At 38.7% G+C, this 13,630-nt stretch overlaps 1 protein-coding gene across 2 annotated transcripts in view; it reads right to left on the bottom strand.

Annotated features, from left to right (window-relative positions):
• The window catches only part of MACC1 (MET transcriptional regulator MACC1), a 36,835-nt gene extending 23,436 nt beyond the window's left edge, over window positions 1–13,399 (bottom strand). For both annotated transcript variants that reach the window (XM_023920448.2, XM_086854663.1), the window contains exon 1: window positions 13,022–13,399. In XM_023920448.2, the coding sequence (XP_023776216.2) occupies window positions 13,022–13,024 (3 nt within the window). In that variant the 5' untranslated portion in view covers window positions 13,025–13,399. The remainder of the gene's footprint in view (window positions 1–13,021) is intronic.
• Between the last annotated feature and the right edge of the window lie 231 nt (window positions 13,400–13,630).

Raw genomic sequence — 13,630 nt, 5'->3', positions numbered from 1 at the left:
TTATTATTGTAATTAATATTAACAACAGACTTTGAGCACCCAAATCATCTGGATAGGTTGCAAATATGTAGGGCGGTTTTTCTGCTATTTCAGTCTAAGAATGATATGACAAAGTGATGTGGCTGACACTATGTCAGGATCCAGTCTTGAACATCCAACTGTGGAACTAAATTGCCTGTCAGTGTGCTGCCTGGATAGCGACACTTTATTTTGGACAGGTGTAGATTAAAGATGCATGAGCAAAATACACAATGAGAGCCTTGCAGGAAATTGAACCTGATAGCCAGGCATGTAAAAGGTGCCTTGGGCTCCTGGTGCCCTGCTTTCAGCAAACTGAGGTGAGTGCCCAGAGAAGGATACAGGGGACACCACAATGTGCTGTGCCTTTGATGAGATGAGGTACTGGAAAAGCTTCTTTCCATGAGCACGACAGAATTCTGCCTTAACACAGTGGAAAAACATGTCAGAAAGTCTGTACTGTCAGGTGAACCTTTTTACATGGAACCACTTCTGTTTGATGTTGGTTAATTTGGAGCAGGGACAAAAAAAAGCCCAGCACACATACCGACCCAAAAATGAATTAACACAGAAACACACATGAAGAATTTGATTTACAAGGTTTAAATTAACTCAGGCAAGCTTTCAAAAAGTATAAACTAGCAAAACAGGTACCCCAGTTGTGTAGGGCAGGAATGGCATGGTGAAGAGGGGGGAGACATGACAATCACCTGTTCCATTTTCCTTGGAAAATATAGAGGAAGATAAATACTGAGATAGCAGCAACAATGAAAAACATGTGGCACATGAACAGCTCAACATGGAAAAAAAATAATAAAACAGGCAACAACCTATTTGGGAAAAATAATTATATTAAATATATTAGAAGAATGTAAATCCATTTGGTAAGGATTCCTCTGGCTATAATTAGAGGTCAGTTCAAAGAGTTAATAACTGCAAGTATGATCATTCTTCAATACATCCACAAGTTACATTTTTTTCTACTTGACTGACCACATAAGACACAAGGAGCAGGTACCAGCACATATAGTATGTTTGATAGATTGCAATAATATTCACAGGGAAAGACTGTTACCTAGTTCTTGTGTATTGATCTGTTTTGACTGAAGGACTTGTTTAATAATCCTTAACACTTTAGGAACATGGCAAAAATAGCATCAGAGAGGGAGTCTTAATCACAGAGACATCTTCCAAGATATACTGCAGAAAGTGAACTTCTCCTTTGTTGCTTTTTATGGCAATTACAGTTCCCAAAGTTTGGTTGGATCTTTTCTCCAGAAGTGAGACATCATTGCATTTAAAACATTTGTGCCTGTGTTGTTAATAATAGTCTGAGCTGTCCGTTAAGTTACACCTGCCAATATTATAAAGTTATTTTTGACAATGTAATTTTGAAGGGAAGAAGGGAGTTCATAAAAATGCATTTTGTTCTCTAAAAGCCAAAAACAGCACCTCTCATTATACAGAAGACTCTCCTTTTACATAACCATCACACATGCTCTTGACAAGAAAAGGCCCAATTATTTCCATCAAATAGGATACGTGTTTAAATGGATTGTTTCTCTACTAATGAAGGACATTTGAGCCTCTGAACTGTACTCTCAACTACTACTCTTTAACTACTATTCTTTACTGTTAACTGAATACTTTCACTGAAATAATATGGCAGTCATATTGACACTAGAATGATAAAGATCCAGCAACAAAAATTAAGTCAGAGAAAGATAAACTGCCATGCAATATCAGGTCCCATTTAATGATCCACCTCTAATTACAGAAGACTGCACATTTCAGATGAAAAAGGAAGAAGCCCTAACTATGAAAATGAGGAACTGCTACTTCCACTATTTCTGGTAGTTTTAGAACTAAAATGACAGTGATTCTGTAAAAAAAAAATTAAAAATAAAAAAAAAAAATTAAAATAATTAATACACTGTTCATTGTCACTGGGGATCTTCTTTTGAAGGACTTGATGGAGAAATCAAGTTCAGGAAGATTTGAAGCAACAAGTTTCCAATAAATTGCATGCCCTTATGTGTCTAAATTCAGTTTTAAATCTAGATGCTTGACATTCAATTATTGAACTCTCTGTTCCTACGTGTTCAGAGGAGGGCATCTACACTTTTGGTCATTAACATTTGGTACAATAAGCAGAATAACATGTTCAGTCTCATCCACTTTTATGCAGCAATTATGGTCACTCTTCAAGAAATTTCTATTTAAAGAAGTGTAAGAGATAATTGTTCCAGGTCTCTTCTTCCTCCCATCCCTATATTCTTTATCTACCTGCATTCTCTTCACTGCACCACAGTATCCAGCTGTGTTTTCAGCAGCAGTTCTCCTTCTGGTAACGCACACCATTAGCCTAGATGAAGTATCTCATGGAAAGCAAATTTTCCCATCCAGGAAAACCACACTATTATATTGTGATTAACAGTATTACCCACTGGAAGCATCTTAAGGCTGTGTATTCTCTTGTCCTGGCTCCCTGAACAACTCAGAAGCCATTCCTGAGGTTCTCACCAGACAGTTGGCTGATCTCCAAAATCAATCAGTGATTGATGCCACATTAGCCCAGGCATTCCTTGCTGACTTTTATCTCACATTGTCTCTATTTCCCCCAAAAGCAACAGCAGAGCTCCAACTTACTTTTCCTGGCATCCCTGACCATCAGGTTGCTACAGGCACCCTACCTTCCCACTGGTTCCTGCTCTTCCTTCTGAGCCAACATCACTGAGGGCAAAATTGGATAAAGCAGCTGAGGGAGTTATAATTGCTCAGGAGCAGTATGGTCTGGACTATACACTGATGAGTGCCTAATGATGCAATAAATCTATCCCACACAGCTCTATAACATCCTTCCATATCATTTGCCATGAAGAAACCTTAATGTTAATAATAACGTTATTTCTTCTCTGCATTTAATGTGGCAGTGGTGCAAAGAGAAAGAAGCCATAAAGCTGCTGCTTCCTTCTTTCTTATTTCTTTCCCTATCTCCACACAGGTTCACTGGCTATGACACTGTGTTAGAGATTCTGAGGGAATGAGCACAGGACAGAAAATGAGGATGTCAGTGGCTCAAGCTCCATAATAGAAAAAACTCTCCACTCCTCTCACATGCCAAAGGGCAAAAAAAAACCCCAAAACCCAAACCAACCCCTAAATTATCATAAATTTCATCCTTTTACATACAAAAAAATAGTCACTTTAGTTGCAATAAAATTTTCATTTGTCCCAAAATATCTGGCTGACATCCTGAAATAAAAGTAATAACTGAAGAGATGTAGTCATAAATTGCTTAGAAAGCAAACTTATCAAATTCCCAAAGAGAGCCTCCCAGACACCCCTGCAGAAAATCTCCAGGACAATGATTCAGAAATGCTGTTGATTATACTCAAGCAATTCAAAATATCTGCCAGACTTTTATTTCAATTTTTTTGTCTCAGCAAGCTTTAGTATTTTTCACCACAGTTGAAGATATTGCCTTTTCAGCAGAAGTGAAAGGCTGTAGATCAGTAACTCTAGATAGAATCACAGCATTTATACTGTATGTTTTGTCCAGCTTCTCCCTTGTTCTGTCCCTATCCCCTTCCTTGCTTCCAATGAAAAACAAAACAAAAACCAAACAAAAACAAACTAAACCAAACAAAAAACAAACAAAACAAAAAACAAACAAATAAAACAAACAAAAATAAAACCCTAAACACTAAACCAAATCAAATCCACAACTCCAACCACTCTTGCATTTTTCCAAGAACTTTTACAAGCAGAAAATTAATTTTCACCAAGAAAACTGGTGAAAGAACTGGCAACTCTTAAGCCTTGTGACAATCCTAGTGTCAATCCTTTGTTTTGCCTCACCATTCACAGACACTGAGCATGCCTGACTTTCGATTTTATACATACTAAGCAAGTTCAATACTTTATATTATTATGTCCTTGGAAAAAGCTGAAGCTGTTTGATTTTACTCCCTTCCTACACAAAAAAAACCCCTGTGTGGCATTTATCATCTAAACCCACCTATATAGCCATGTGATGCTCCACTCACTAGAAAGAATAATTGTCTGGTATGCAAAATGAAATTTCTCTATAGACTATTGTCTACAATAGACAACAGAAATTACAGAAAATGGATTTGAGAGCACTAGGATATTTAAACATTGTGCAAAACCACATTAATTTCACAACGACTACCTGGAAATGAAATTTTCATGTGACCTCTGGAGCTGTTTTTCCTGACAGCCTGGCTTGCAGGAGGGGAGGATAGTCTCTCCCTGCTGGAGGAAACTACCAACACTGCCCCATACATTGGCTACAGCAGATTGAAAGGAATAGACATCCATCTCAAATATCACAGGACACAAAGTCCCTACAAGTACCAGCACAAGCCATTTCTTTTGAGATCTATGTTTCTGGGAAGCCAGAGTTCTTAGTCTAGATGGCCTGTTTCAGTCTGATCAGAAACAGCACAGCAGCCTTTGCTTTAGACAGAAATGAACCAAATACAAGGTTACAAGGGAAATAAGCTGAAATCCAGACTTCACTTACAATAGATTTTTAGTGCTTTGATTTTCCTAGTTAGGAACCTGAAGGCACCTGCCATGTGTTAGCTCGGAGAATTCAGCCTATTCAGGAACACCTTCCAAATGCCAGCCCTAAAGAAAAACTTTTTTGGTCTCACCTTCATAAGTTTACTGTCCTTGCTCCATTTGTACCACAACGTGGGAGGAAGAATTCACAGCCCTTCCATAAGGTCACTGACTTTGATGATCAAAGCATTCCCTTACTCATCTCACCTCCTTGGCAGCAAGTCTTGAGTTTTACACTTTTAACTAGCTCCTACACTTCAAGATAGTAAGGTTCAAAATGTGTGTTTTGTTATGTGAAATATGCAGAACCATACATGCAAAATTCCACTGTTTAGTTTTTCCTAACCAGATTTGTTATTTTGTGTTGGATTTTTTTTTTTTTCTGTATACAACAACATACACAATACATTTACAGTGCAGTTGAAAGAGTGTTTAGGTCAATCAGCTCACTCCTACCTTTGCACACATATCTTTGCCATCACTGTCAGTGGTTCTTTGATTAAAGTATACAAGTGTCAGGCTGTCCTAAATATCATAAACTTCCTTTTAACATTTAGGTTACAAATAGCAAATCAAGCACACACCTTGATGAGCACCTTGACACATGACACCAAGTAACTTTGCTTAAGGCATTTTTCCTTGGCTGTAATGAGACAGGAGGCTCCTGTTATTTGTTTTATCTCTATCCTACAGACACATGTAATCCTGATTATGCAATTTATTGAATGTGTTTTTCAGCCTCCCTCTTATGGAAATCATCTATATTTCAGGTCACTGATGATGACTAGCAGATATTTGCAGAACACAAGATTCTCCAACAAAGTGTTGTCTAATGCAGAAAGGGAAAGAAAAACATAAAGTATGTCAATAGATACTCAAGTTAAATATATTCCGCTTCCAAAACTTCATCTAAACTTTAATTGGGCAAATATTCTTGGAAGTGCATGGTCCAAAGGCTGACCATCATGAAGCTGGTTTAGGTTGGCTCCTGACAGATCACCACTCAGGGTTGTATTTGTATAGGTTCCTTCATCAGTAAAAAATAAAAATATGTACAACTTTGCTCAAAACTTGAATCATTATGATCTAAACACTTTCTATAATGTAATGCTTTTCTGTTAGCTATTATACAGCTATGTCACATCCACCAAAAGTGAAAAGTATCACACAGAAGGTCATCAGTGAGAACATAAGATACTTGTCTAACATGGTGCAAGTTCTAATTTTCAGAACTTCAGGAGATTTCACTCCCTACCAAGAAGAAATGATGTTATGCCCCAGCAGTCTTGGTAAATGTAACTAAAGTTTGCTCTGTTGTGAAAACTGGTACAGATAATTTTATTTTACAGTGCAGATTCATCTCAAATTGCTGATTTTAGCAATATTTTAAAATGGTAACTCACTGTCTATCATCATCATTCAGTATGTTGAATCACTAGCATCCACAAAAGTAATTTCATTTTAGAGCTCTTTAGAGATTAGCATTTAAAAAAAAAACCCTGACTTATAACCCATAGTCTATAAGTGAACTTTTTGCCTTTAGGAAAACAGAGTGAGCTTTTGCTGCACTTTCTGCATATTAGGAGAGATGTGATTTGTCACCTAGGAAACATTTAGGTTTTTCAGCTTCACAGACATATCTGTGCCAAGACACAGTTTTTGGCACCACAGACATAAGAATCCAGTAAATCCTATATTGATAGTTTCAGAATCACTAAATTTTATTTATTCATATATTTCAGAGGAAATAAAACACAACAAAACAATCATCTTTTCTCTTCCTATTAAGAACCAAGGCCATAGAATTGTACCTATCTGTTATTGTGGACAAATTTTGTGACTGTATCACTTTTTATTGAGCTGAAAATGTTAAAAAAAAAATCCAATTCTGGGCCTCAGAGGTGGTGTTTATATTGTGTTGGGGCCCAAATCAGGGTTTTCTTTTACTTTTTCATTGATACTCTGGTAGAACTAACTGGAATAGAATCCCTCTGCTAAGCTTTGTACAAATAAATAAAAAGCAGAGCATCGTACCAACTAACTGATTGTTTAATGCACAAGATAAGGAGGGGTAGAGATGGGGGACAATGGAGATAGACAAGTTTATATATCATAAAATCATAGAATAGCTTGGGTTGGAAGGTCACCTTCAAAGGTAAGCTTTGAAGGTTAACTAGTCCGAACTCCAAACCAAGACGGGAAGACTAAACCACAAAGAAACTGATAACCATATTCCAATATCTTCAACCCCTGCTGCAAGAATTGTGTAAACATGTGCTAAGTCCTTAAAAATCCATCTCCAAACAACTTGTCCCAGACCACTCAGAAAACCAGTGAATGGGAACAGGACTTGAAAGTGCCATGGGGAGAGACCTGTCACTCAGACCAAAGGGATGAAAATAATTGCATAAATATCACCAGAGCCCTTCTCTCAAGTGCTCACAGCCTGAAAAGTCAATTAACTGGAGCAAAGCAGGTATTCATATACCTCCTGGCAGGCTTTGACACTGCTATGTTTGTCTTCCCTTTCCAGCTATGAGCAGAAATCAGATAGAAGTAAACTGGAGCTATGTATAACAAATAGCAGAAAATTACTGATACACACACCTTACAGTGTTTCTCTCTCTCATGTCTTCATTTATCTGGTAAAATGCTGTAATAGCAGACAAACTTAGAAGTCTGATACTGTATTATTGAAAAAAAATAAATTGCAGTGGTGGAAAATTCAACTTCGATTAAGTTCAGATTTCCAAAATATTGTCCTTCTGTTTCTGCTACCATTTATTACATGAGATGAGGAAAAGTCATGGGGAGTTCTTACTTATCAGGGGAACATGTGAGTAGTGCACACAATGCCTTTTGCTGTGTGACTACAGAACAATCATTACTGGTTAAAATATACCAGGGATTTCCAGGGTGCAAAAAGGGCTCTCCTAAATATTTTTCTGATTTGTAGCAATTCTCTGCTCTGCCGTATTAGTATCCACTGCTTGGTGCAAGCCAGAGAGGAAAAGAGAAGGAGGGGAGAAGGAGAAGGAGAAGGAGAAGGAGAAGGAGAAGGAGAAGGAGAAGGAGAAGGAGAAGGAGAAGGAGAAGGAGAAGGAGAAGGAGAAGGAGAAGGAGAAGGAGAAGGAGAAGGAGAAGGAGAAGGAGAAGGAGAAGGAGAAGGAGAAGGAGAAGGAGAAGGAGAAGGAGAAGGAGAAGGAGAAGGAGAAGGAGAAGGAGAAGGAGAAGGAGAAGGAGAAGGAGAAGGAGAAGGAGAAGGAGAAGGAGAAGGAGAAGGAGAAGGAGAAGGAGAAGGAGAAGGAGAAGGAGAAGGAGAGAAAAGAAAAGAAAAGAAAAGAAAAGAAAAGAAAAGAAAAGAAAAGAAAAGAAAAGAAAAGAAAAGAAAAGAAAAGAAAAGAAAAGAAAAGAAAAGAAAAGAAAAGAAAAGAAAAGAAAAGAAAAGAAAAGAAAAGAAAAGAAAAGAAAAGAATCCCTGAGCAGAACAATCTGTCATTACTCATGTTTGAGACACTATAATTTCACACAGAGCAACAGGTAACAATTAGTGCTACAGGAATTAGGGCAGTCCTATGAATAAATTGATATTTCTTGTCTCTCTGCAGTGCCCCACCCCTCCCACCTTTACAGAGATCCTGCTAAAGCTAGAGGATCAGAATGAATCCAAGAAGGTTATCATTGCATCACAGCCTATTCTCCAGGGCTCAGAGGTCTTGCATGAGATCATGTATGAATATAAACAAACCACTTCAAAGTCTTTTCAGTTGTCCCTCCCCCAAGTTATTTCCTTTTAATTACACAGCTTAGTGTATGTAGAAAAACAGTTGATTCTCAATGTAAATACATATCCAAACTTTGGTCCCATTTAAGATCATAGGACAGAAATTAGGCTTTAGGGTTTGCTACTGATGGGTCACAAGTTTTTCATTGACTCATGAAACTTTTGGGATTTTTTTACAGATGTAGGCTCAGGTGAGAGCTTGAGCAATTCTTTTTCAAGTTGTTACATGAATGTTTTGCGATACAGCTTATTCAGCCAGGGAAAAGGAGATGCTTCCTTTGGCATGATCACAGGATGACTGGCACAATGGACAAGCAAGGCTGTTGGCATTTATTAATTAGTAGGTAAAGATGAGACCTGAAATAATATCATTATACCTAACAAGAGGTCAGTGCAGATTAAAGTATAAACCAATATGCTTTAGAATCATTTAAATCAATTTAAATACTTGTAAATCCCCATTTAATGCAGGGAAATATTATATGCCTACATGGAGAGAGAGAGAGAGATTAAAGAATTAATTCAGAGCTACCAACAATTCTAGTTGGAACAGAAGAAGGGTCAAGTCTCCCAGATCTTCAAAGTATTAGAAAAGAAATGAGATGGCATTGTGCTTGAGGCTAAGCCTGGTCTTTGGGATGCCATCAGACTGGTGGCTGGCTGTCTGGCTGCTCCAGAAAACAGCAGTCCTACATCTCCTTTGCATCAACACTGGTGCTTGTCTGGTCTCACCAGGAGCTGGTCCAGGCACAATGACTCAATGTTCTCCTGTGCTGGCCTGCAGGAAGCAGTGGCTGGGTATGAGAAAGGGGACTGCCCCATTCTGCAGCATGCAGCCATTACAGAGCTTAAATGGAGTTCAAGGAGTTACCCAAATTAAAGTGGCGGCTTTCCATCTCGCTGGTGCGCAGCAAAGAAGAACACAAAGATTTGTAAGAACTTTGAGTCTCCACTGAAGGCTGACTTCCTCTAATAATTCAGAAATATCCTTTCCCCATTGAGAGAGCTGAAGAAAATGGCAACATTTTGGACTCAAATAATTGTAATCTAATATATTTTTTAAATACATATCCCAAATTTATAGCTTCAGTTATTCTCTTCTGGGCAGTGGGATTCTGGAGCATTTCAGCCTGCAGTCACCCACACAGCAAGGGAGAGGGAGCATATAATAAGTTCTCAGCTAAAAGTCAGCCATCTTCTCCCTGATCAGGCTGGCTTACAAGGTGAAGTTCAGCTGCACAAGAAAAGGATTCCTGCTCTTACAGCAATTAATCACTATATGCCTCCTATTAAATTCCATGTATCTCCAAACCTAAAAACTTTTCTCATCACCAAAAGGACACCAAACCAGAGCCCAAAACCTCCCTTGCCACAAGCTATACAATTGTTTCAGTTTTCTGATGCTTTCAGTGCTCCAAAGCTCTGATTCAGCTTCACCACTGCTCCTTGGTAGGGAGGTACTGCAGTGACTCCACATATTGAAGTACACCTAAGGCACTTTGAGGAAATTCTGGAGGGTGGAAAGGGAAAGTCATTGGAGAGTGATTTGACTGCTCACAAAGCAAAATGACTGAGATTATTAACACTAGAGAAGACTATGAAGAACTATGGGAAAGCCTAATAAATCAGACAGCGTGAGATTAGGTTTGTTGTAGATAAGAGGTGGTCTCAAAGGAACAATTTGAAATCACTCATAAACATTGATTTCTAATCTAGTTGAAATTTCTTAGAAAAGCTTAAGTATGACCTTCAGCAGTTTAAAAAAGATATGTAGAAATGCAAATGGGATACTAATCTGTACTGAGAAGAAGATGAAAAGATGGTAAAATATTGCAGGGATAATTGAAGCACGTTTTCCATTACTATATGATATCACCTTTACTCTGGAATTCACTTTCTGAAAAAAAAACCCACCTATTTTCTCCTGAAATTACAGACTTGAAGGAGATGAACTGAAAATAATTCCAAAAAGAGGGCAAGAGATGAGAAGAAAAGGCTTCCATAGAAGTAAAAAAGATCTAAGCTAAAATTAGACCAAACATTTGGTGATAGCAGAAGTATATGGGAGATCAGAAAAGGGATGAGATTCAATTAGCTTTTTTATCTTTCCAAATCATGTTTTATTTTCCATTGTGGGATCTGTGAGGTAAATTACAATTCTATGCAGTAGGAGAGTGATAGAAGAGCCTATAGTTCCAGACAGAACTATGCTTATTGTTTTACAAATTTTGTTACAAATATGTACCATGTTTGTGGTATAGAAATATGATGAACTACAGCTGCCACTACTTCAGAGCTCAGCTCTTCAGAAAGGAGGACATCCTCTAGAGATCATCAGATTATGTTGACCATTTGGCTGTTTTGTCCAAAAAAAGATTGTCTTTTGACTTTTACAGCAGTGTGATTTATATTTCTGCACTGTATTGGTTTTTGATGTTTGTTCCACATATTTTGTATCCATTTTTCAAGGGTGGACTTCCCTGCAGGGACTCGTACCAAAGTTTGCAGTAGCATGAACAGATGTAGTTTCTCAAGGACCTTGAGTTAATATATCTTGAAAAGTAGAGAGGAATGACATCCAAATCCAGTGATAGCGATCATCAAAGATTTTTTTTTTTCCTTGGATACCATTCATAGAAACCTCCCACATGTAGTCCACAAAACACAAATATTGCTGGTCTAAAGGGGGAAATCACTATGATAAAGAGTTACAAAAATGTTAAATAAAAAAAAGTGTTCAACTGAGCACAATTCTCATAATCCAAGAATTCTTATAACAGGAGAAAGACAAGGAAGTGAGACAGAACAAGAACTTAAACCAAATATTTAAATACTAAATAAACTTTCTATTACAAGATATTGCTGTGGCAAGTCTGAAGAAGGGTGAAAGAGTTGATGAAGGGGGTACAACACAAGTATTTTGGGGAACAGCTGAGGGAGCTGGTGTTGTTTAGGCTGGAGAAAAGGAGGCTCAAGGGGGACCTTATTGCTCTCTACAACTGCCTGAAAAGAAGGCTGTAGTGAGGTGGGGGTCAGTCTCTTTTCCCAGCTAACAAGCAATAAGGCAAAAGGAAATGGCCTCAAGTTGTGTCAGGTAAGATTTAGATTGGATATTATGAAAAAAATCTTCACCAAAAGGGTTGTCAAGGGTTGGAACAGGCTGTGCAGAGAAGTGGTGGAGTCACCATCCCTGGAGGTATTTAAAAGATGTGTAGGTGTGGCTCTCAGGGACGTGGTTTAGTGACAGACGTGGCAGTGCTGGTGTAATGGTTGGACTTTATGTTCTTAGGGGTCTTTTCCAACCTAAGCAGTTCTTTGGTTCTATGACTCCATGTAATTAGCCTGTTGAGCACTCTCCCACAGGATATTGTTGTACTGTGTAGTTTAGTGAATACAGATGTAGGTATTCCTTGTTTTTAATGTACCCGGGGCAAACGCCATTCTCTGGATTCTAACACGTCAATAACCAGCTTGAACTTGTGCTGTTAATCCTGCTGTGTCTGTCCCACCCAACACAGACACTGTGCAACTGTTTTCAGTGTATAAGTTCAGTGTCAGAGCCTTTTATATTAACTACTATCAAATACATGATTTTGGGCCAGGAAAAGTGCTGCCAGTGTGGCAATTTGCACATCCCAAGATCTACACAGCCCGAATAATTCCTTCACTTCTTCTCTCCCTATATCAGTTACTCAGGAGGACACCTATTTATTTCCCTTTCATAATAAAGCCAGACAAAAAGTATTCCCAAGCTGTTAAAATTTTGATCTTTCTTCTTAAAAAACTACATCCGTATGAAAGAAGGAGGTATTAGCTGAGTGGGGCTAACAGGTAGGAAAAGAACAAGAACTGTTTCTTTTTTTGTCTTTCACTTGAATATTTCTAATTTTAAACAGACCAGCCAGCTCTGCTTGTTATTTTTTAGCCATTAAGGCAGCTGGTTCAAGGTATGTCAGCATGATAGGTCTTGCCTCCATTTAGGCTGGAGGTATTGCCTTTGAAGGATTCTTTTAATAGAGAATGAAAATTTTAGCGTTTAGAAGTACATGTGCTCTTTAAACACTCTTTTTCTGACTTCTAATGGCTGCCTTGTTGGAAGGGAGGATTGTTAAGGGGTGTTCACCATTCTGATCTCCATCTCACAAAGCCAGAGGCCAACCCAACAGCTGCATGCGTGGAGAGTTTTAGTTCATACAGTGCTTCAATAAAACCAAACCAACCAATCAACCAGCAAGAAAACCAAACCCCACAGAGGAGCATGTGCACACACACACAGATCTACAGCAGCTCATTTCACAGAAGTAAAATACAGAGAAGGCAAGCTTAAGACTGATTAAAAATTTTAGGAGGTTCACCATTATTTGTGCTCTCAGCAAAGGTAATCACCAGCACTCAGCAAGTGCCTTTCTCCACACATCCCAAATCACCCTAGGGTACAATATCGCACAATTCAAAATGTACATAAGTTCTGCACCTTCTCCAGCAGCACCTGAACTAGAAATGGCCAAAAGATAGTATTAGGCTGATGTAATAGTACTAGGCAAAAAAATAGACTGATGTTTCAGATCCTCCAATGTATTTTAAATGTAATCAGCAAAAGACACTTGAAAGACAAAAAAGCTAACTCACCATTCTGGAAACCAAGAGCTTTTCCCTAGATCCAAACTTGGTTTTTGTTCAAGACATCAGTACTGTTGAAGGAGCACTTATTCCTGCTGTGGCTTTGAAACACTCTGGCGTGCTCAGGGTTCAGGTGGTGCTGAGCACACCTGGTGAGCCTCCCTCTTTGGAGTGCTGAGCAATGCCTGCTGGAATGTGCAGTCTAGCAGGAACCTGGCACCGCTTGTTCAAACAGACAGGCGTGAACCACGGGACTACATTACCCATAATTGCCTTAAGCTGGTTTATGATTACACCTGAAACCAGGAGAGGTGGTGTGGAAGTTTCACCTCAGGGGGGAGAGAGATAAGCAGAGGAGAAGGAGGAAGCCTGGGCTCCTTGTGTGCCACTGGAACAGACTGAGGATTTTCTACTTTTACACACTATGTGGCAGATATACTGAATTGCTGGGAGGGGTTCAAAGAGTGGCCTTCTGATTAAGGTGAAGTTAGAAATAATTAGATTTACTGGCAGTGAATACAGTGACTGAAATTGCTTGAACCTGTATGACCGGTTTAGGCATCTCTGTGTAAGTCAGAGAATGGATATAAGGAAGCAAGTGAAGGAGGGGTGGCAGTA

Source organism: Cyanistes caeruleus, chromosome 1 (genome assembly GCF_971803275.1).
Source record: "Cyanistes caeruleus chromosome 1, bCyaCae1.hap1.1, whole genome shotgun sequence".
NCBI lineage: Eukaryota > Metazoa > Chordata > Aves > Passeriformes > Paridae > Cyanistes > Cyanistes caeruleus.
The sequence above is the reverse complement of the archived record's forward strand: the minus strand, read 5'-3'. Positions and strand labels throughout refer to the sequence as shown.